Source organism: Indicator indicator, chromosome 16 (genome assembly GCF_027791375.1).
Source record: "Indicator indicator isolate 239-I01 chromosome 16, UM_Iind_1.1, whole genome shotgun sequence".
NCBI lineage: Eukaryota > Metazoa > Chordata > Aves > Piciformes > Indicatoridae > Indicator > Indicator indicator.
Genome location: NC_072025.1, coordinates 14,057,224 through 14,081,069, shown reverse-complemented (window position 1 = coordinate 14,081,069; position 23,846 = coordinate 14,057,224). Strand labels below are relative to the sequence as shown.

Below are 23,846 nucleotides of genomic sequence, written 5' to 3'. Positions count from 1 at the left end.
CTAATCCTGCAGGGACTGATTCTGGTTGAACTGTGTGTTCTGTGCTTACCAAGCATTGTGGACTGTTACAATATGCAGTCTCCAGGACCTAGACCTTTGATGTTTTACATATTCTTCAACAGCTTCCCTTGCTAAAGTATTTTTATTTCCAGAGTGCAGTTTTCACTTTTAGTGCTGTCTGAAAACACTCTTTTGGGAGGATTTTTTTTTTTTTGGTGTTCTTCATAGTACTGTCCACTTAAAAGGTTGTAGGAAACTTGTAAAAGCAGTGCTCCTGATATAGAAAGAACAAAACCAAGTCCTCTCCCTTCCCCAATCCCAGCTTTTATTAGGATGGCAGCAGAGGGAAAGAGTTTGAGCTGTCATTTTCTTGAGGTATCTTCCCAAATCACAAATAAGTAGGCTGCTATAACCCTCAAATATCTTTACATTTACAGGTCTGTCTGCAATTTTCTCTGTGAGGATACTGTCTTTTGGAAACAACAAATGCAAACTTCTGCTCAACAAGTTTATCATTGTCCATCTTACCTTTCCTGGGAGAGACTCACCCTTAGAGACATGTCACTGCTTTGCCCTTGATTTGCCTCCACAAGTTTTGGACAGGGTAACAGACACAGACTTCTGCAGGGGGATCCTGTTCCTGCTGGACAGTTCTGGCTGGATTTGTATCCTTTGCAGCAGAGACTGATCCCAGTGTGAATCACCTTGGAAGAGCAAAGTTGTTTCTCTTAGTTCTGTCTAGCAGAAATTTCATGTGAGACATTCAAGTGTCTGTTCTGGAGGTGCTTTCAGTAAAGGGGTTCTGCAGCCAAGTGCTGGATGTTGTGGTACAAAATGCCATAGTTGTGGCTCAAATGAAGTTTCCCAACGTGCCACTGGAAATGTTTCACACTACAGTATTGATTTCCAGCATGTTTGATGTGTGGATCTGGGTATAAAAGGTTGAAGTCTTGGCTTAATTACATCCTTTAGAAATTATCTTCAAATATGGAGGGAAGAATCATAGAATCATAGAATGGTCTGGGTTGGAAGGGACCTCCAAAGGTCATCCAGTCCAGCCCCCTCTGCAGTAAGCAGGGGCATCCTCAACTACATCAGGCTGCCCAGAGCCCTGTCCAGCTTCACCTTGAATATCTCTAGGGCTGGGGCCTCAACTGTCTGGGCAACCTGTTCAGGTGTTCCACCACCCTCACAGTCTCATAATGTTTCAAGGCTAGTTTGGATGCAGTCTCATGATGTTCAAGGCCAGGCTAGATGAAGCCTGGAGCAACCTGGTCTAGTGGAAGATGTCCCTTCCCGTGGCAGGGGGTTTGGGATTAGATGATCTTCAAGGTCTCTTTCAACCTAAACCATTCTATGAATCTGAAATCACAGCTTGGAAACCAGGTAACTTCTGTATCCTAAAGAACAGGGACTCAGAATTGGCTTGAGGGTTCCACGAGGTGTTCAACTTGAACTTGCTCTTCATCAATTACTTCTGACACTCATGTAAAAAGACACCTTAAAATCAGGTTAACTTTTGTTCCTAATTGTAGAATTGCTAATATGTCATTGCCCCTTAAGTACAAATGAGGTACTTAATGAGGTGTCCCTGCCAATGGCAGGGGGTTGGAACTCGATGATCTTCAAGGTCCCTTCCAACCATTCTAATCTAGGAAATCACAGCTCGGAAACCAGCTAACTTCTGTATCCTAAAGAACAGGGACTCAAAGCTGGCTGAGTTCCACAAGATACTCAACTTGAACTCACTCTTCATCCATTTTTTCTGACACTTGGGTAAAATCAGGTTAATTTTTATTCCTAATTATATAGCTGCTAATTTCTATTTGCCTACGTTGCCCCTTAAGTACAAACCAAATGGGAGGTGTCCCTGCCAGTGGCAGCGGGTTGAAACTGGGTAACCTCCAAGGTTCCTTCCAACCCAAACCATTCTATGAACTGTTGAGGTGGCACAGGCTGTGTTTGTACAGCACCCAGCACAATTCCCTCCTGATCCCAGCTGAACTTAGGAACCTTGCTCCTGTAAACCAAACAACAGTTTGGTGTGCGGAGGTCAACTTGGACCACAGAGTTGCCTCGCTGTTTTCTTCTCTGTTAACCTCTTGTTTGGTGGACAACCTGAGGCCTGCTGTTTTCTTTGACACTATTTGAAGACATATTTGACTCTTTTGATGGAGCAAATCTAGCAAAGGTGAACGTGGCACTCTGGCAGGGAGGTGTGGAGGATGGGGAGAGGAGCGCAGGCATCGCATCGCCGCTCAGCGCCGTGAAGGTGTCGCATGACCTCAGCACTGCTGTCATCATCAGTTCTTCCAACTCTGCCATCCCAGTGGATCTGAACATCTACTTCAGGTCAGTTTGTGATTCCTAAGTGGAAGATTTGAGTACAGCTAACATGATCTGTAAGAGATCACAGAATCACAGATTGGTAGGGGTTGGAAGGCACCTCTGGAGATTATCACCTAGAGAAGGACACACAGGAACGTGTCCAGGTGGGTTTGAATTGTGTCCAGAGATGGAGACTCCACCACCCCTCTGGGCAGTCTCCTCCAGGATTCCATCACCCTTAAATTAAAGAAACTCTTCCTGATCTTTAGATGGAACTTCTGATGTTCCAGTTTGTGCCCGTTACCCCTTGTCCTGTCGCTGGGCACCAGTGAACAAAGCCTGGCCCCACCCTCCTGACACCCACCCTTGAAGTATTGATCAGCATTGATGAGATCCCCCCTCAGGCTGCTCTTCTCCAGACTAAAAAGCTCCAAATCTTTCAGTCTTTCCTCTTCACAGAGTTGTTCCAGTCCCCTCAGCATCTTTGCAGCCTTTTGCTGTACCCTCTCCAGAAAATCCCTGCCCTTCTTGAACCTGGGAGCCCAGAACTGGATCCAGTACTCCAGATACAGCCCCATCTTTGTTTAAAGATTGCCCATTTTTTAACAGATGGACTTAATGATCTTGGAGGTCTTTTCCAGCCTTAATGAATTCTGTTCTCTGATTATTTGCTCCAATTTATGCTCTGCCACTTTAACAAACAGGAATCTGCACCAATTTAACCCTTTAACAAATAGAAATCATTTGTGCTGGACTTTGCATTTCTCCTTGGAAGGTGATAGTCCATGCTGTCACTTAGAGCCTGTGGTGCCTGCTAGTACCTTTTAGAAATTCTGGAGAGGATGGGATTGTTAAAACTCTTCTCATAGAGCTTTACTGGTTAGGGTTGATAAATGAGGGCTAGGTTGTAATTTAGAGGTGGTGTCCACCTCCAAACTGGGGTAAAGATGAGGTCTTGATGGCTCAGCCTGAGAGCAAACTGATTCCCTGATAACTCCTGCAGGAGTTGAACGTGAAGTAAAAAAAACCCAAAAATCTTAAAAACATCTGAGGGAGCTGAGATGTCATATTTATTTCTTCACAGACAGTTCCCTGGGCATTTGCTCTGTAAGAGAGATGGTGAAACTCTTCCAATGAAACCCCCTGAAGGACTTGATGAGGATGATCTTGCTAGTTCTGACTACAGCATGGAGCTTTTGTCGTTGCCATTCCGCACAGACAGGTATGTAATGACAATCCTTTCTGAACAAGGCTGGATTTTCACAGAGTCCCAGAATCTCAGCATGGTAGGGGTTGCAAGGGACCTCTGGAGATCACCCAGTCCAGCCCTGCTACTAAAGCAGGGGCACCCACAGCAGCTTGCCCAGGATCACAGTGGCCATCTTGGAATGGAATCTCTCCAGAGAAGGACACTCTGCAGCCTCTCTGGGCAGCCTGCTCCAGGCCCTCACACCAAAGAAGGGACTTTAAAGATCATCTAGTTCCAACATCCCTCCCATAGGCAAGGACATCTCCCACTAGACCAAGACTGCTCAAGGCCTCATCCAACCTGGCCTTGAACACCTCTAGGGAGAGGGCACCCACAACCTCCCTGGGCAACCTGTTCCGGTGTCTCACCCTCACTGTAACAAATTTCTTCCCAATCTCTAGTCTCAATCTCCCTTCTTCCAGCTCAAAGCCCTTGCCTCTCATCCTAGCTTGACTGCAAAGAAATAAATTGGACATTTTAAGGTTAAAAGCAAGATGCTGGATGGAATCTATAAGCCTAAAATGCACATAGTTTAACTGAAGACACTTAAAATTTATTTATATGTGTTCTTCTTGGTGTGATACCTGATGTCATAGGCAACTTCTTTCTTCACCCCAGGTCCTGGAAGGCACACTTAGCCTCACTCTGTGACAGAGTAAGGAGAGGAAGACCAGGTTCTTCAAATTCAGTGAATGACTTGAATTTACCCTGGTACCAGTTTTTTACCCACCTTGAAGATCATGACCCTGAAATCTATGAAACTCCTGAGAAGATGTTGGCTTTTGTTCCACGGGTTGTTTCATGGGCCCCTTCCAAACCAGTACAGAGCGATGGGGCAAGGCAGCAATGGAAGCAAATCCCCCTAGAAGCACCACAAGAAGTGGAGAAACTGGAATGTAAATTGGTCACTGGAGTTAAAGCCCTGTTTGTGGTGTTCACAGCTGACAGAGGACTGACTCTTGCTCTCTGGGATTTTGAGTCAGGAGATGTGACCTATTACACCTTCAGCAAAACCAGTGTTTATGTGGATTGCAGTGCAGAGGTGCCAACATGTCTGCTGCTGACAGGTGAGGGGGGTGTAGATAACCATTCTGATGTAGCCTTCTGATAAAAGCTTCTTTTTTTTTTTGGCTGCTGTGGGCTCATTGATGTTTTCTTGTGGAGGTGGGATCCAAACGGACCCTCAGCAGCTCTCTGTCACTGTTTCAGAAGAGAACTGTAGAACCATAAAATTGGGTTGGAAAAGCCCTCTAAGATCATGGAGTCCAACCTTCAACCCAACACCACCATAGCCATTAAACCATGTCCCAAAGTGCCATGGCCACATATTTCTGGAACCCCTCCAGGGATGGTGACTCCACCACCTCCCTGGGCAGCCTGTTCCAATGCCTGACCACTCTTGCAGGAAAGAAATTTTTCCTCATCTCCAACCTAAACCTCCCCTGATGCAATTTCAGGCCATTTCCTCTGATTCTATCACCTGATACAGGGGAGAAGAGACCAACCCCCACCTCACTCCAACCTCCTTTCAGGGAATTGTAGAGAGCCAGAAGGTCTCCCCTCAGCCTCCTCTTCTCCAGGCTGAACAACCCCAGGTCCCTCAGCCGCTCCTCATAAGACAAGAGACAGAAATGTTGTCGTGTCACAAGTTGCTTCTCTGTGTTTAATGATGGTTTGATTTTCTTGATTTTTAGAGGATGGGCTCTGCTTAGTCCTGTTTGGTTTAACTCAAGAAGAGTTTTTGAACAGACTGATGATCTACGGCAGCGCTGGAGTGGTCGACGCCGTTTGTCATCTCAATGGGTGGGAGCGATGCTCAATTCCAATACATGCACTAGAGGTAAAGAAATCTGCCTTACAGGGAGCCAGAAACACCTCTTTAAACTCCTAAAGGCATTTTAGCAACGTTCATGGTGCTTTTAGACACTATTAGGAATAACCTAGGAGCAAATAGTTAATAAATAAGCAATAAAAACCCCCCAAGTAACCCAAAAGGAGAAACACAGCAACAAAGTTAATGCACATTCTAAAAGAAATAACTTTTGAAACTCCCTCTTAATTAGACCCAAAATAGTATCTGCAGCACTTTCTGCCTTCCTGCAAAATGCCAGAGATTAAAAGAAATCACAGGAAATTAAATGAAATAAATCCTTGAGAGAAGTTTTGTTGTTGTTGTTTGCATCGTACTACTCTTTTAAAGCCAAGAGGAGAACTTAAAGCTACCAGAAGTTGCTTGGTGCCCCTTCAAAACAATTAGTAAAATATTTTTAATGTACCAGACCACAATGCAAATCTCCTCTTGTCTCTTAATTTCTGCCAGTTTCTGCAGCACTTTTTACCTTCTCTTAAATGGACCCCAAAAAATTTCTACTAAATTCTGCATCACTTTTTTTTTTTTCCTTCTTCTTAATTGGACCTTCAAAAATACTCTTTTTGCCTGCAAAATGCCAGTTGTTAAAATATATCACAGATTTGATTAATTAGGTTAAATAAATCCTTGGAAGCTGATTTTTTGTTTGTGTCATGCTACTCTTCTAAAGCCAGTGTTACCACATTTCAGGCTGGGGTGGCAGTTTCAAGGCTGATCTGTGAAATGCTTTCTAAACATCTGGCTTTGATATTTACATAAAGAAATGTTTCTGACCCAAAAGGGTTGTCAAGGTCTGGCCCAGGCTGCCCAGGGCAGTGGTGATGTCCCTGTCCTGGTGGGGTCTCCAAGCTGTGGAGATGTGGTGCTTAGGTCCATGGTTTGGTGGTGACCTGACAGTGCTGAGTTAAGGGTGTTCAAGGCCAGGCTGGATGAGGCCTTGAGCAGCCAAGTCTAATTGTGGGGCATCCTTGCCCATGGTGGGTGGTTGGAGTAGATGATCTCTGAGGTCCCTTCCAACCTAGGCCATTCTGTGATTCTGTGATTCTCTGTTTGTCCAGGCAGGTTTGGAGAATCGTCAGCTGGACACAGTAGATTTATTTTTAAAAAGCAAAGAAAATCTTTTCAGTTTGTCTGCAGCCTGCTCTGGACCTGACCAGCCTCCTGCTAGTGCATCCCAGTCTTACCTGCAAAGTAAGTCAAACACTTTCAGCTCCACAGAGGTTTGAATTTCATTGCCTTTCGATTTCTGGCTGTGTGTTTGTAGCAGCAGATTGAATTGATTGAATTGCTTCTGCTCTTGTGTATTTGGGTGATGCCACACTGCAACTCCCCTACTTTGGGGAAACAAGAGAAATGGTGCACAATGTGTAGGGTGTCTTCTGCTGCTGCCATGCCTGTGCAGAGGTTCTGTTGTGTTCTGGTGCTGCCATGACTGTGCAGAGGTTCTGTTGTCTTCTGCTGCTGCCATTACTGTGCAGAGGTTCTGTTGTCTTCTGGTGCTGCCATGACTGTGCAGAGGTTCTGTTGTCTTCTGCTGCTGCCATGACTGTGCAGAGGTTCTGTTGTGTTCTGCTGCTGCCATGACTGTGCAGAGGTTCTGTTGTGTTCTGCTGCTGCCATGACTGTGCAGAGGTTCTGTTGTGTTCTGCTGCTGCCATGACTGTGCAGAGGTTCTGTTGTGTTCTGCTGCTGCCATGACTGTGCAGGGTTCTGTTGTGTTCTGCTGCTGCCATGACTGTGCAGAGGTTCTGTTGTGTTCCGCTGCTGCCATGACTGTGCAGAGGTTCTGTTGTGTTCCGCTGCTGCCATGACTGTGCAGGGTTCTGTTGTGTTCTGCTGCTGCCATGACTGTGCAGAGGTTCTGTTGTGTTCCGCTGCTGCCATGACTGTGCAGAGGTTCTGTTGTGTTCCGCTGCTGCCATGACTGTGCAGAGGTTCTGTTGTGTTCCGCTGCTGCCATGACTGTGCAGAGGTTCTGTTGTGTTCCGCTGCTGCCATGACTGTGCAGAGGTTCTGTTGTGTTCCGCTGCTGCCATGACTGTGCAGAGGTTCTGTTGTGTTCCGCTGCTGCCATGACTGTGCAGAGGTTCTGTTGTGTTCCGCTGCTGCCATGACTGTGCAGAGGTTCTGTTGTGTTCCGCTGCTGCCATGACTGTGCAGAGGTTCTGTTGTGTTCCGCTGCTGCCATGACTGTGCAGAGGTTCTGTTGTGTTCCGCTGCTGCCATGACTGTGCAGAGGTTCTGTTGTGTTCCGCTGCTGCCATGACTGTGCAGAGGTTCTGTTGTGTTCCGCTGCTGCCATGACTGTGCAGAGGTTCTGTTGTGTTCCGCTGCTGCCATGACTGTGCAGAGGTTCTGTTGTGTTCCGCTGCTGCCATGACTGTGCAGAGGTTCTGTTGTGTTCCGCTGCTGCCATGACTGTGCAGAGGTTCTGTTGTGTTCCGCTGCTGCCATGACTGTGCAGAGGTTCTGTTGTGTTCCGCTGCTGCCATGACTGTGCAGAGGTTCTGTTGTGTTCCGCTGCTGCCATGACTGTGCAGAGGTTCTGTTGTGTTCCGCTGCTGCCATGACTGTGCAGAGGTTCTGTTGTGTTCCGCTGCTGCCATGACTGTGCAGAGGTTCTGTTGTGTTCCGCTGCTGCCATGACTGTGCAGAGGTTCTGTTGTGTTCCGCTGCTGCCATGACTGTGCAGAGGTTCTGTTGTGTTCCGCTGCTGCCATGACTGTGCAGAGGTTCTGTTGTGTTCCGCTGCTGCCATGACTGTGCAGAGGTTCTGTTGTGTTCCGCTGCTGCCATGACTGTGCAGAGGTTCTGTTGTGTTCCGCTGCTGCCATGACTGTGCAGAGGTTCTGTTGTGTTCCGCTGCTGCCATGACTGTGCAGAGGTTCTGTTGTGTTCCGCTGCTGCCATGACTGTGCAGAGGTTCTGTTGTGTTCCGCTGCTGCCATGACTGTGCAGAGGTTCTGTTGTGTTCCGCTGCTGCCATGACTGTGCAGAGGTTCTGTTGTGTTCCGCTGCTGCCATGACTGTGCAGAGGTTCTGTTGTGTTCCGCTGCTGCCATGACTGTGCAGAGGTTCTGTTGTGTTCCGCTGCTGCCATGACTGTGCAGAGGTTCTGTTGTGTTCCGCTGCTGCCATGACTGTGCAGAGGTTCTGTTGTGTTCCGCTGCTGCCATGACTGTGCAGAGGTTCTGTTGTGTTCCGCTGCTGCCATGACTGTGCAGGGGTTCTGTTGTGTTCCGCTGCTGCCATGACTGTGCAGAGGTTCTGTTGTGTTCCGCTGCTGCCATGACTGTGCAGAGGTTCTGTTGTGTTCCGCTGCTGCCATGACTGTGCAGGGGTTCTGTTGTGTTCCGCTGCTGCCATGACTGTGCAGGGGTTCTGTTGTGTTCCGCTGCTGCCATGACTGTGCAGGGGTTCTGTTGTGTTCCGCTGCTGCCATGACTGTGCAGGGGTTCTGTTGTGTTCCGCTGCTGCCATGACTGTGCAGAGGTTCTGCTGTGTTCTGCTGCTGCCATGACTGTGCAGAGGTTCTGTTGTGTTCTGCTGCTGTCATGACTGTGCAGAGGTTCTGTTGTGTTCTGCTGCTGTCATGACTGTGCAGAGGTTCCGTTGTGTTCTGGTGCTGTCATTAATATATTGAGCATTTTGATGTGAAAGCAAAGCATTTTAATTTATTATTGTTGGGGTGTTGGACTAGATGACCTTCAAAGCTCCATTCCAATCCAAAGCATTCAGTGATTCTGTGATTATTTCATAGATCATCTGGTCCAACCTTCTAGCACATCTGAGAAAAAGTCCCTTTAGGACTTTTTACTTTTAATTCTAAATTTACGTGATCAGTCCCATGGTAAAATGCAGATATTATAACTTTGTTTGTAAATGTTGCAGATTTGGAAGAGCTGAGGCCAGCTCTGAATTTGCTTTGCTCAGCAATCAGAGAAAATGATCTGGAGCCTCACAGCAAACAATTCTCTGAGCAGCTGCTACACCTCACCTTGACTTTCCTTACGAAGCAGCTGGAAGAAATCTTTGTGCACACAGAAGGTGGGAATTCTCATTTTGAATCATGCAGCAGTGTCTTGTGTCATTGTTTAGGTAGCTAAGAACAACTCTTTTTTTTAATTAAAGGACTACATTTGCCTTGAACTAAAGCCACAATGTGCTAGAGGGGAAAGGCATGGAGTGACACTTGGAATCACTTGGAAAAACACAATGTGTTTTTTTAAGGCTGTTTCTAAAATAATAATTCCCATGGCTGTTATTCTCTGAGGCAGATAACTTGAGTAGCTCATTTGGAAGGAAGCTATTCCAAAATAGGGTCTCTGGGGAAGACCTTGGAGCAGCTTTCCAGTATGTGGAGGGACCTCCAGAAGAGCTGGAGAGGGACTTGTTACAAGGGTATGGAGTGACAGGAGGAGGGACGATGGCTTCAAGTAAGAAATTCTTCCCCATGAGGGTGATGAGGCACTGGAACAGGTTGCCCAGAGAAGTTGTGGAGGCTTCAAGCTTGGAAGTGTTCCAAACCAAGTTGGATGGGGCCTTGAGCAACCTGGTCTAGTATGAGCTGTCCTTGCCCATGGCAGGGGGTTGGAACTGGATGATCATTAAGGTCCTTCCAACACAAACAATTCAATGATTTTGTGAATTCTTTATTCTAAGTTCTTTATATCATTCTTCAAATAATTTTTAAGGTCACTTCCAACCAAATCATTCAATGATTCTGTGAGCATGACAGAATCTCAGAGGACAACTTTGTTTTGCTAGAGAAAAGTCAGGTGAGCTGTCTCTACATAGAGGGTCCTGCTGCTTGGGTCTGAATCCCTGTCAGTGGTGGGATTTGGTCTGTTGACCAACAGGCAGAGCATTTTAAAGCAGAACTGGTTCCTTCTGACACTAAAAGCTGCACATCATTAACTGTTAATCATTTTTGGACATGATTTTTAATAGTTTTCTTTCTTACTATATCAATGTTATCTTTCAAAGTCCCTACATTTGAAACGGAATTTGTCTGACTAAGAACTGGTTAATCATAGAATCATTAAGGTTGGAAAAGACCTCTAAAATCATCAAGTCATCAAGTCCAACCTTCTACCCAACACCTCCAAGACCCAAAGGTAACTAAGAACTGAAATGTAGCTAAAGAAGTGTCATCCTTAGGACATGTCCAGGAAGAGAACCATAGAATGGTTTGGTTTGGAAGGGACCCTTAAAGATCATCCAATCCAACCCTCTTGCAGGTTGCTCAGAGCCCTATCCTGCCTCACCTTGAATATTTCCAGGGATGGGGCATCTAGCACCTCTAGATCATGGCTATCTTTACTCTACAGAGTGGTCTAGAAGCTCAGGTCCTTAGAAGAAAAACCTAGAGGTGTTTGATATGGCTGGAACATCTTCCATTGGCTGGAACATCTTCCATTGGCTGGAACATCTTCCATTGGCTGGGATCTTTCATTCCTTGCTTTCACTGTGTAGATTTTATATAGGTCACTCTAAAGAAAGCTCACCTTCATGTAGGTGAGACTTGGCTTTTATCCTCCTTGATCCTAGGCCATCTAAAATGTGAAGTGACCTCATGCACACCACTTGTCCGCTGTTGGGGAGGATTCATGTCCCTCCATGTGCTAGATTCTAACTCCAAAAGAACTACCCAGTGGTTAGGATTAATAAAAACTTAGTTCTCATTTAGTTGGCCCTTAAAGGAGAAAAGACCTGGATGAGGACAGAAGGAGCTCTGTGGAGCACTGGCAGGATTGTAACTGTGTCCTGCCAGTGAGCTGATGGTGGTGGGATGGTGTCAATCCCTGTACAAAGTGCAGTGCTGAGTTGATGTGTCCATTCCTCTGAGACATCCTCTCCATTAGCCAGGGTCAGCCAGCACTGCTGAGCACTAAACACTTTGTTTTGCTCATTTCTGCTTAGCTGATCTTGTTCATGTCTGCTGAAGTGATCTCTTGGGTGCTCTTTGGCAGACCTCGATGGATTCCTGCAGAAAGGGGCAGATATTTTAACTGATTACATTATTAAACTGAGAAAATTCCTGAGGAAGTATCCTCGCCCACAAGTGAACACAGTGCAGACAGGAAGAGGGGAGCTTGATGAAGACCTGCTTTTGGGAGAAGAAAGCCACAAGTGGGAAAAGCTGACAGCAGAGGTAAAATGAGTCATTGTTTACTGCTCCTGTTAAATATATTTAAGGACATTGCTGATATGGACATGTCTTTAAACTCTTGGAGGGATGAAAATGATAGAGGGGTGATGGATGAGACCAGACTGTTCCATTTTTTTTTTTGTATCCCCCTTTTAGGAAGTCATTGCTGAGGCCATCTTGAGCAACAAAATGCCAGAGGCCCAGATCTTCTTCCGAACACAGCAGCATCCTGCCCAAAGCCTCCCAGAGTTTATTCAGACAGGTTTGAACCTGGTCTATGACTGTCTTCTGAAGGACAACACCAGAAAGGCCTCTGAGCTTTTAAGGAACATGGTGAGAGGTGTTCAGTAAGTCTTAACAAAATAAATGAATGCTGAGAGAGTGTGGGAGGCATTTAGGTGTCCTAGGGATGTGTTGGTTCCAACACCACACCTGCTGCACTGCAGATCAACTTGTTTCAAAGAATTGCTTTGATCACTGGTGCCTTCACCCTCAGTAAGTTTGCAGGTGACACTAAATTGGGTGGGAGTGTTGTCCTGCTTGAGGGTAGAAAGGTTCTGCAGAGGGATCTGTCCAGGCTGGATCAATGGGTCAAAGCCACTTGTCATGGGTCATGCACTTGGGTTACAGCAACCCCATGAACTCTCCAGGCTTGGGGCAGAATGGCTGGAAACTGCCCAGTGGAAAAGGCCCTGGGGGTGCTGGGAGGCAGCCATCTGAAGATGACCCAGTGGGTGCCTAGATTGGCCCAGAAGACCACCAGGACCATAGCCTGCATCAGGAATAGTATGGCCAGCAGGAGTAGGGAAGTGGTCATATCCCTGGACTGAGCACTGCTGAGACTGCACCTAAGATCCTGGCTTCAGTTTTTGGCTCTCCAAGAAGGACATTGAGGGGCTAGAGTGTGTTCAGAGAAGGGAACAAAGCTGGTGAAGGGTCTGGAGAACAGATCTGGTGAGGATCAACTGAGGGAACTGGCATTGTTCAGTCTGGAAAAAAGGAGGCTGACTGGAGACCTCTTTGCTCTCTACAACTCTCTGAAAGGAGTTTGGAGCAAGGTGGGATGGGTTTGGTCTCTTCTCCCTAGCATCAGGTGACAGAACAAAAGGAAATGGCCTGAAATTGCATCAGGGGAGGTTTAGGTTGGAGATGAGGAAAAATTTCTTTCCTGCAAGAGTGGCCAGGCATTGGAACAGGCTGCCCTGGGAGGTGGTGGAGTCACCATCCCTGGAGGTGTTCAAAAAATGTGTGGCCATGGCACTTGGGGACATGGTTTAGTGGCCATGGTGGTGTTGGGTCGATGGTTGGTTTTGATGATGTCAGAGATTTTTTTCCAACCCAAGCAGTTCTGTGATTCAAAGCACTGAGGGAGACTATGAGCATGTATTGACTGATGCAATGATCAGCAAGGTGTAAAGGTAGTTGTGGCAGGTCTGATATTTACCAGGCACACATTTCATCTCCAGCCATGCTGGAGACATCACACAGATCACCTTCAGTAACTGAGGAAGTGACCATCACAAGCATGCTTGTGAAAGGCTGTGTGCTTTGGGATGGAACTGGATGCATTTATTCTATCATCTCTGGCTGCTTTTTGCACTTTGCATACCCTGAGTATCTTCTTTTCTGTTAGGGCTTTGACGTGCAGGAGGAGTTGCATAAGATCTGTTTCTACACAGCTGACAAACACGTTCGAGATCTGTTGGTGAGTGTGGAAAAGGCTTTTTTTGGGGGGATGAAAATGATAGAGGGGTGATGGATGAGACCAGACTGTTCTGAAGTCTGGTGTGCATTTACCCTGTGAGAAAGCATTGTATTGAACACCCTGGCAGAATGGGAACAAACAGCTTTTGTCCCTCCATCCTTGCAGTGGTGCTGCTGATATGAAGTCATTGACATGCCTGCAGTTAACCTAAAAATAGTTCCAAATGTCCTTTTTTTGTTGTTCTGGCTCTGATCTAATTCTCCTTTGCTTGCACCCATAATGAAGTTTGGACCCTCTTGTGACTGCAATGTGTTGACCTCAGTGATCCCTACATTTTTTCCTCCAGTGGGTTAACTCTTTGCACTTGCAGGATCCTTTCCAGCTTTGCTGTCTCATAAGCAGATAACAATTGTAATTGGAAGTAATAATTTAATTTGAATTAAAGGTGAAATTCTTACAAGAAGACAATTATTTTTCTGCAAAAGAGAAGAAGATGATAGACTTTGTGCATCAGGTTGAAAGCTCTTACTCAGGATCCTTCCAAGAAAATAAAGAGATTCAATCTCTCTCCAGGTAATGTGGGTTATCAGTTCTAATTATTAATTCATAATGTTAATAGGATTTTAAATGTGGTGGCCTCCAGAGGTCTTTTCCAACTGAAACAATTCTGTGATTTGCTGCACTAACAAATGCAGTCTGCTCTCATTTCATTTATTTCACACTGATCCCTGCTTGCAGAACTAAGGCTCAGTGAGGGAAGTAATTCATTCTCTCATGAATGTCACAATTCCTGTCCTGTTCTTTCCAGGCTAAGTCATGACAAACTGTTGTCAGTGCAGCAGAGATCTTCTGTGCATGCCATCACCATAAATGAAGGATTTTTGATAGCAATTGCTATTGCTAGAATTATGAATCAAATTAAAGGTGCAGATGGAATGTTTACCCTGTTTGGGAGATATGAAATGCATCATAAAGCAAACTAAAGAATGTTAGAATCATTTGAGAATTAAATAGGTGTTTTTATACTTATTTAAAATGATTTTAAGGTGCTGTATGTTACAAATCTTTTTGTGTTACAAATCTTATCACTTGCTGTGTCAAGCTTTAGAGAGGTGAGGCTGTCCTTTGCTCATTCCTCTCATAAGCACTCTCAAACTGAACTAAGTCCCTCCACCACTTCCAGAACTCCCTTCCAAAAGGACTAACTCGATTTGTTGACCCTTGTATCATCTTTGATTGGTTAGTTTGTGGACTGTTGTCGAAAAGAGCACTATCAAACATCCCTAATGCAACACCTTGTTGCAATTGCAGGAGCTGGAGGAAGGAACAAGACTTTTCCAAGCATGCAGACGTTCTGGACTCACTGCTGAGTGGTGACAGACACAGGGTTCACAAGAGGAGAGTCAAAATCATGTTGAACTGGGCTCAGTGGTGGGATGAGCTTGTGCAGGAAATGATTCTCCTTCCCAGAAAGCCACGCCAAGGCAAGTGTTCTGCTGCTGTGGGCTTCAAATGTCAGTTAAAAACCTGTCCTTGATGTAAGTTGTGTAGGAGAGGCATTGATAGAAGGAAAGTTGAGTGCCACCACAGTAGGTCACTGATTTTTTTTTTTTTTTTTTTTTTTTTTTTTTTTTTTTTTTTTTTTTTTTTGGTCAGCTTTCATCCTGTTTACCTTCTGGCAGGGACGTAAAAAATTCAGGACTAGCTGAAAGGGACTTGCCTAATGCATGGCCATTTGTAAATGTTCTACTCTGCTATGTTCTGTAAAGCTGATGACCCTGTGGTATCACACTTAGCTTGACCAACAGAAAGCTCTAACAAGCTGTGACAGTTCCCTTCATCTCAGCTTTTGCTGGTCATTGAAAGTATTCCATACAAATGTGTCCATCTCCAGAGCAGTGTCAGCATTTCCCTGAGCTGTGTCTGTTTGTGCTGCTTTCATCACTTTGCCTTTCTGAAACACAGACCTCAAGACCTGTAATCCTGAAGTTCTCTGGATGCACTTGACAGCCCAACATGATTGGCTTAGTATTTGCTCATGGATTGAAGAATCTGATGCCAGCCAGCCCACGTGTGGACAGACTGACTGGCCTCCTCTGACTCCAGCCATTATTGACCAGAAGATGCTGTGCAGTAGCTACATGAGAAATGATATTTTAAACAAGCTGGCTAGGTATGTGTCCTTAGTGCATTATTCTTCTGTCTTTCTGCCTTAGATGATCCCACAATCAGATAGATACAGAAGTCCATAGAATCATAGAATTGTTTGGGTTAGAAAAGCCCTCCAAGATCATAGAATCATAGAACCAGTCAGGGTTGGAAGGGACCACAAGGATCATCCAGTTCCAACCCCCCTGCCATGGGCAGGGACACCTCACACTAGATCAGGCTGGCCAGAGCCTCATCCAGCCTGGCCTTAAACACCTCCGGGGTTGGGGCCAACCCATTCCAGGCTCTCACCACTCTCATGGTGAAGAACTTCTTCCTCATCTCCAGCCTGAATCTCCCCACTTCCAGCTTTATTCCATTGCCCCTACTCCTGTCACTACCTCAACCATCAAGTCCAACTATCAATCCAATACCACCATGGACACTAAACCATATTCCTAAGTGCCATGGCCACAGGTTTCTTGACTGCTTCCAGGAATGGTGACTCCACCACCTCCCTGGGCAGCCTGTTCCAGTTCCTGGCCACTCATGGAGGAAAGAAATTGTTCCTAATGTCCAACCTAAATCTCCCCTGACACAATTTTGGGCCATTTAACCGCCTTCTGTCACCAGGAAGAAGAGACCAACTCCCACCTCACTCCAACCTCCTTTCAGGTACACGTTAATGAATCTCTGGTATCTGTTAATTTTTATATTGTGCTTAGTGCCCTCTTTTCAAACAGCACAAATCCATTGGTCCAGTTAATTTTAGTCTTGTATTTGCACTTTCTGGTACCTGAAAAGAGAAGCATGACAGCAACAGAAATCCTTCATCAGCCCTTTGATCTTTCACAGGGATTGTATTCCTGATGCCCTTGTTAACACAAAAGAGGAAATTCCCCTACACTGGTCAGTTTTAAGACTCAGCTTGACAGGGTGCTGGGCCAGCTCATTTCAACTCCACTAGCACCTAGAAAGGCTGGACCAGTTCTTTACCATGAGGGTAGTGGAACACTGGAACAGGTTGCCCAGGGAGGTAGTTGAAGCCCCATCCCTGGAAATACTCAAGGTGAGGCTCGACAGGAGGGCTCTGGGCAACCTGATCTAGTTGGGAATGCTTCTTCTTACTGCAGAGGTGGTTGGGCTAGATGACCTTTGGAGGTCCCTTTCAACCCAAACCATTCTATGATAGTTGGAGTCCTTCCAACCTGGCATTCTGTGATCCTGCACACAGCATTTCACTCCTCACACCTCATTCTCTGCAGCAGGCTGTAGCAGCTGTGCTATTCTTTGAGCACTGCATGTTGTGTCTACCTCAGTGGTGAAGCAGTCCCCTGGAAGGAAAGGTTTGCTTTCTGATCCTGAACTGGAAACACCTTTCAGACCTTGTTGAAGGGAGAAGTGTGTAATCAGTGTGTGTGCTTTTTCCTTTTTTTTTTTTTTCCTGCTAGAAATGGCATTTTTGTCTCTTCTGAGGTGGAGGATTTCGAACTTCTGCTCCAAAGACTGTCTTACCTCGGGGGAGTGCTGCAGAACCCTCACCCTGTTCTGAAATACAGCACTGCAGGTGCCTTGGACTTCCATGCTCGCTTCATCCTCCACTGTTTAGAGCATAATTTGCAGTATCTGTTGTACACTTACTTGGACTATTACAGGTACAAATCCTTTTCGCCCCTCAGACCTCCTGCAGATTTCAATCCTGACGTTTTTACAGTTGGCAGTAAGAGTTTTGCTCAGTCCCTTCCTGTTTGCCAAGAGAAGGTCAGGAGAGTGTCATTTAATAACAGCTGTGTGGCAGTTTGGGAGGTTCCATGCTGCATTTTGAAGCTTTATGCAGGTTGTCTTGTCAGTGTTAATCGGTGTCAGTCGTCAAAGGAAATAATTACAGTTATAATTAGTAGAATGCTAGAAGCAATTCAATCCTGAATGAGTCAAGACAACTTGTTCTTCAGAAACTCTGAAATATTGCATCCAGTTCCGGACTCAGAGGGACAGGGATCTACTTGAGTGAGTCCAGCAGAGGGCTACAAGGATGATGAAGGGACTGGAGCACTGCCTGATGACGAAAGGCTGAGAGCCCTGGGGTTTTTAGTCTGGAGAAGAGAAGCCTGAGAGGGAATTTAACGAATGTTTATAAATATCTGAGGGCTGAGTGTCAGGAAGGAAGGGACAGCCTCTGCTCACTTGTACCCTGTGATACGGCATGGGGCAATGGATATAAACTGCAGCACAGGAGGTTCCACCTCAACAAGAGGAAAAACTTCTTTACTGTAAGGGAGTACTGGAACAAGCTCCCCAGAGAGTGGAATCTCCCTCTCTGGAGACTTTCAGGACCTGCCTGGATGCACTGCTGTGCGACCTGCACTAGATTCTGTGGTCCTACTCTGGCAGGGAAGTTGGACTCAAAGATCTCCAGAGGGCCCTTCCAACCCCTAACATCCAATGATCCTGTGAACTCTCTCACTTGAGCACCTGTGAGGGAGCTGTCAAAGATGCCACATCAACTAAAGCTGGATGCCTTCTAGAGAAGGGTGATGGGATTTGAGTCTTCCAGAAGAATGGATGAAACAAGACCCTAGCACCACGTTCAGATGCTCCTTATTTTTAACACAGTGTTATGCTGGGGCAGAGGAAGGTGGCAATTGCTGCATTTTCACTGTGCTGCTACTTGTCTTATTTCCAGTTTAACTCCTTCAAATTGCCCTCTTTTGGAGAGCAAGGAACTGCAGGAAGCTCATCCCTGGTTTGAATTCCTCGTGCAGTGTCGAGGAGTTGCCAGTAATCCCCGAGGTAAGAGCTTGGCCCCACTCAGGAGGTGGTCTGATGTTTGCTTTGCTGCAAGCTTGGGGTTTTTTGGCCATGGCAAATCATTTCCATATGCATCAGATCCTCATCTCCTGAAAGGTTGGACTAGATGATCCTTGAGGTCCCTTCCAAGCTGGTATTCAATGAAAATAGGACTTCTAATTCCTACTTAAAATGTACAGAGAGGTTTGGAGCCTCTAGAGAGGTGAGAATTATTTTGTATATGATCATCATTCCCTATGATTTTATGTTCTCCACAAGTTGCCCAGAAGGAGAATTCAGAACAGAATAACCTGTTAAAATCAAAGCTTCCTCTAGTTCTTGTGGCACATTTTAGCTTCCCTGCCTCTTGGATTACATATTTGCTTTTTGTTTGTTTCTTTGTTATTGTCACTGAAAATCAGTTGAATTTTTGTCTTCCAAGTCATTTCACTTTTATAATATTTCATCCTTTGTAGAGGTACACATGAAAATATGATAAAAATAAGCCCAAGTGAAGGCTTTCTCAGAAAATGTGACCAGTATAGGATAAAGAATTCATAGAAACATAGAATGGGTTGGGTTGGAAGGGACCTTGTAGATCATCTAGTTCCAACCCCACTGCCATGAGCAGGGACACCTTCCACTAGACCAGGTTGCTCAAAGCCTTGAACACCTCCAGGGAGGATGCATTCACAACCTCCCTGGGCAACCTGTTCCAGTCTCTCCCCACCTTCATGGGGAAGAATTTCTTCCTAATCTCCAATCTAGAAAAATTAATAACAAAAAACAGCAAAATCATCATTTTTCATAGCTGTTAAACAGTTTAAATGCATGCTTTGATGATTCCACATTGGCTTTGCATGAAATTCCACCTCATTTGTTTTTTTTCCCTTCAAGATCCAAAGATGATTTTCCAGGCCAGTCTGGCAAATGCTCAGATGCTGATCCCTAGTAACCAAGCCAGTGTGAGCAGCATGCTGCTGGAGGGAAGGACACTGCTAGCCCTTGCTACTACAATGTATGCTCCTGGAGGCATTGATCAGGTACTGTCTGCACCCAGCTCCTGACAAGCTTTGGGAGAATCACAGAATCATTTTGCTTGGAAGGGACATTTAAGATCCCATTTCCAACCATTCCCCCAGCACTGCCAGGTCACCACCAAACCATGGCCCTCAGCACCATGCCTCCATGGCTTTGAAACCTCTCCAGGGATGGGAACTCCACCACTGCCCTGGGCAGCCTGGGCCAGGCCTTGACAACCCTGAAGGGGAAGAAATTGTTCCTCATGTCCAACCTAAACCTCCCCTGGGACAACTTGAGGCCATTTTCTCTTGTCCTGTCACTTGTTTCTTTGGGAGAAGAGACTAAGCCCCCCATGGAAGAAGTTCTCACATGGTGTTGAAAACTCAAAGCAATATGGAAATAAAAACATTAATGCCATCATCTAATTTCTTTGGATAAAAATCTGATTTGGGTGTGACCCAATGAAGCAAGTAGAGCAGTCTGAGGTGATTTGGTTTAGACACAGCTAGGCACAAGGGCTGTGAGTTGAGTCTTCAACTTCTTCCTAATAGTTTTAGCTGAGTCACTTTTGTTCCTCAAATAGTTTTAGTGTGGAAAAGTACTTTGAGTAAACTTCTAAAATGGTGAACCATGTCTTGAAACAGCATTTATTCACTGAGGTAGCTTTCTGATACAGAGCACAGTAACCTAAACCATTAGGTACTCTTCCAGGTATGTCTAATATAACTTAAAAAAATTTTACAGGTAAAAAATGATACATCAAAATGACACCACCCAATGTTGTCACTGCATGTCATGTTCCCAGGAGGTAGTTTGGTGCATTCAAAGACCATTTTCTTATTATCTTACTTGAGTTTCTTCTTCCTAGTGAGATAATTTTGCTCTCTTGCAATGCAGGTTCTTCAGAACGAAGACGTGGAAAAACCTCTAAAGAAAGTTGATCCCCAGCTCTTAAAAATGGCTTTGACTCCTTACCCCAAACTGAAAGCTGCTCTCTTTCCCCCCTCTACTTCCCATGGAATTTTGCCACCTGACATCTCTCTTTACCATCTTCTTCAGGTATATGAAATGGTTTTTGGTTGAGCTTTAGGCAGAACAAAAGGAAGCTAAGAGAAACTTGTTTTCAGCTTGTCCTGGTTTGGATGGGACAGAATCCCAGAGCCATGGGCTGCAGCCTGGTGGCAGTTTGGAGCCAGCCAGGTCAGCTGAGCTGAGCTGGCCTCAGGTGTATCCCAGAGCCAAAGTTTATAGCTTCATTCTGAACAGTTTTTTTCAATGGTTTCTAAATACCTTGAGTCTGCCTTCCCCTTCCTCCTCCAGGCACATAAAGGCATCTGCAGTGGTTAACTTCAGCTGCTCTGGAGTGTCAGAGGAGTGAGTCTCTTGCAGTGGTTTAGTATTGCAAAAAATGAAGATGGCTTGAATTGTCTAGGAGAAATTGAAATGTGGAATTAAGGGGTGGTGCCTCATGGAATGTCACTCTGGGCCCTTCAGAGCTGTGGTGTGAGAGAAACTGAAAGCTGGAAGTGAGAGAAACTGGAAGTTGGAAGAAATGCTATCAATGGTTCATCACTAGGAAAGTGTTCACTTTGCTAAGGTCATTTTAGCAAAATACTTAAGCATTTTCTTTCCCTCTTTTGTTAGACCAAAGTCTAAACTTCTCCTGGAACTTTTCTGAGTTCTGATCCTATTCAAAACCCAAAATGATAAACAGGGGTAGATAAAAATGTACCTTTGAGGGAGAACTTGAACAAGGCACATCACTGCTTGATAACAGCGATGCTGTTGCTATTTGGCTGCTGCTTTACCTCCCTGAAATCATCTCTAGTGTGCTCTGAAGTAAATCTTTAGCTTCTAAAGGTATTTTGCTTCTAATTTTTTTTTTTCAGTCATTAGCACCCTTTGATCCTGCTAAATTATTTGGCTGGCAATCCACAAATACTCTTGCTGTATCAGGTATGTTGCATTTCACCTTTTAGATGCTTTCTAGCCTGGGCACCTTGGATTTAAAAAGGAAAAACCAAAACCTTTCAGTGGAATGATTTGGCAAGGAACTTCTTCAAAAAGTCGTTTCTTTCATCAAAACTAGTAATTTACTGAACTTTTGGGTTGAAATTGGATCCTAGATCAGTTTCCTTTGTCCATTAAGCTCTCCACAGGCAGACTATATAGATTACGTAAATATATATGATGTAAATCATAGAACAGTTTGGGTTCAAAGGGACCTCCAAAGGACATCCAGTCCAAACCCTTGCAGTGAGCAGGGACATCCTCCACTAGATCAGGTTGCTCAGAGCCTTGTTGAGACTGACCTTGAATATCTCCAGGGATGAGGCCTCAACCACACCTCCCTGGGCAACCTGTTCCAGTGCTCCACCACCCTCACAGTGGAGCATTCCTAACATCCAATCTAAATCTCCAATTTCAAACCATTGCCCCTCATCCTATCACTCCAGGCCTTTGGAAACAGTCCCTCTCCAGCCTTCTTGTAGCCCCTTTCAGGTACTGTAAGGCTGCTCTAAGGCCTGGATGGAGCCTTCTCTTCTCCAGGCTGAACATCCCCAGCTCTCTCAGCATGTCCTTGTAGCAGAGGTGCTCAATCCCCTCAGTCATCTTTGTAGCCCTCTGGACCCACTCCATCAGGTCCATGTCCCTCCTGTGCTGAGGTACTATATTTGTTTTAAAGGCAAGTTGAGGACCTAAAAATTGATCCAGAGTTCTGGCTGCACAGTGAGAAATGGAATTGCAGTGGGGTTTGGGCACCTGAGATCTGGACTGGAATAGGAGGAGAAACATTTGATCAGGTGATGAAGGGACTTGAACATCTCTGCTATGAAGAAAGACTGAGAGACCTGGGGCTGTTTAGTCTGGAGAAGAGAAGGTTTGAGAGGGGATCTTAATTTATCTAAATATCTGAGGGGTGGATGTCAAGAAGAAGGTGTCAGCTGGTAATAGAATGAGGAATAATGGGGACAGGCTAGAACATGGGAAGTTCCACCTCAACATGAAGAGAAACTTCTTTACTGTGAAGGGAGATGGAGCACTGGAACAGGCTGCCCAGAGGCTGTGGAGTCTCCTTCTCTGGAGACAGAGGAAGGTGTCACCTGGTAATGGGACAAGGAATAATGGGTACAAGCTAGAATATGGGAATTTCCACCTCAACATGAAGAGAAACTTCTTTACTGTGAAGGGGGATGGAGCACTGGAACAGGCTGCCCAGAGGCTGTGGAGTCTCCTTCTCTGGAGACTTTCAAAGCCAACCTGGACATGTTCCTGTGTGGCCTGCCCTAGGTGATGCTGCTTTGGCAGAGGGGTTGGACCCAATGATCTCTGGAGGTCCCTTCCACCCCCTAACATTCTGTGATTCTGTCACCTCTCCTATTTTGTAGCTGAAAGCCATTTTCTGTGTTGAATTCAGCTGTTTCTCAGCTCATCATCATGCTGATGTTCTTTCTAGATGCATCAAGTGACTTCCCTCATTTTTCATCCCCTGAGCTGGTGAACAAATATGCCATCATGGAACGACTGGATTTTGGGTACTACCTGCACCATGGGCGCCCTGCCTTTGCTTTTGGTACCTTTTTGGTCCAGCAGTTAATAAAGAGCAAATCCCCCAAACAGTTGTAAGTTCTCTTCCTCAAAAAATGACTATTGGATATTATTATATATGCTTATATATAATTTCTGTATTATTATGTTATTTATATATAATTATGTTGTTTATATATAATTATGGATATATAAATTATATTATTCTATTCTATTATTTTATATTATATGAATGTATATTCATTTCTATTAATTATATTATATTAATGTATTATATTAATATAATTATATAATATTATATCTACTGGTACACATTATATCATATATATTTATATTATAATTTATATATTATTATATTTATATATAATTTATAATTTTTATATATAAAATATATACTTTTATATAATATTTATTTATATGTTTAATTCTTTTATATTTCTAATTTATATGTTAATTTATAATATTATATATCATTATTATTGTATATAATTTATAGTATTGTATTTATATTATGTTATATTATACTATATTATGTTATATTATGTTATGTTATATTATGTTATGTTATATTATGTTATATTATATTATGTTATATTATGTTATATTATGTTATATTATGTTATGTTATATTATGTTATATTATATTATATTATGTTACATTATGTTACATTATGTTATATTATATTATATTATATTATATTATATTATATTATATTATATTATGTTATATTATATTATATTATATTATATTATATTATATTATATATTATATTATATTATATTATATTATATTATATTATATTATATTATATTATATTATATTATATTATATTATATTATATTATATTATATTATATTATACATTCATCCTTCCCAACAGCAGACAAATTGTGTGCATTGGGTCACTTGACATTTTAGATGGCCTAGGATCAAGTAAGATAGAGATCAATTCTCACCTACATGAAGGTGAGCTTTCTTTTTGAGTGACCTACACAAAATCTACTCAGTGAAAGCAAGGAATGAAATATTCCAGCCA

The 23,846-nt window shown here is 44.2% G+C and overlaps 1 protein-coding gene across 1 annotated transcript in view; it reads left to right on the top strand.

Annotated features, from left to right (window-relative positions):
* The window catches only part of SPG11 (SPG11 vesicle trafficking associated, spatacsin), a 48,364-nt gene that overhangs the window by 1,694 nt on the left and 22,824 nt on the right, over window positions 1-23,846 (top strand). Inside the window, exons 3-21 of the mRNA XM_054387915.1 lie at window positions 438-665; window positions 2,154-2,352; window positions 3,413-3,550; window positions 4,196-4,644; window positions 5,272-5,417; window positions 6,506-6,638; window positions 9,339-9,494; window positions 11,420-11,601; window positions 11,755-11,931; window positions 13,232-13,303; window positions 13,749-13,876; window positions 14,615-14,793; window positions 15,269-15,476; window positions 16,903-17,106; window positions 18,135-18,241; window positions 19,136-19,281; window positions 20,159-20,320; window positions 21,151-21,217; window positions 22,719-22,884. Coding sequence (XP_054243890.1) covers window positions 438-665; window positions 2,154-2,352; window positions 3,413-3,550; window positions 4,196-4,644; window positions 5,272-5,417; window positions 6,506-6,638; window positions 9,339-9,494; window positions 11,420-11,601; window positions 11,755-11,931; window positions 13,232-13,303; window positions 13,749-13,876; window positions 14,615-14,793; window positions 15,269-15,476; window positions 16,903-17,106; window positions 18,135-18,241; window positions 19,136-19,281; window positions 20,159-20,320; window positions 21,151-21,217; window positions 22,719-22,884 — 3,247 coding nt within the window. The remainder of the gene's footprint in view (window positions 1-437; window positions 666-2,153; window positions 2,353-3,412; window positions 3,551-4,195; window positions 4,645-5,271; window positions 5,418-6,505; window positions 6,639-9,338; window positions 9,495-11,419; window positions 11,602-11,754; window positions 11,932-13,231; window positions 13,304-13,748; window positions 13,877-14,614; window positions 14,794-15,268; window positions 15,477-16,902; window positions 17,107-18,134; window positions 18,242-19,135; window positions 19,282-20,158; window positions 20,321-21,150; window positions 21,218-22,718; window positions 22,885-23,846) is intronic.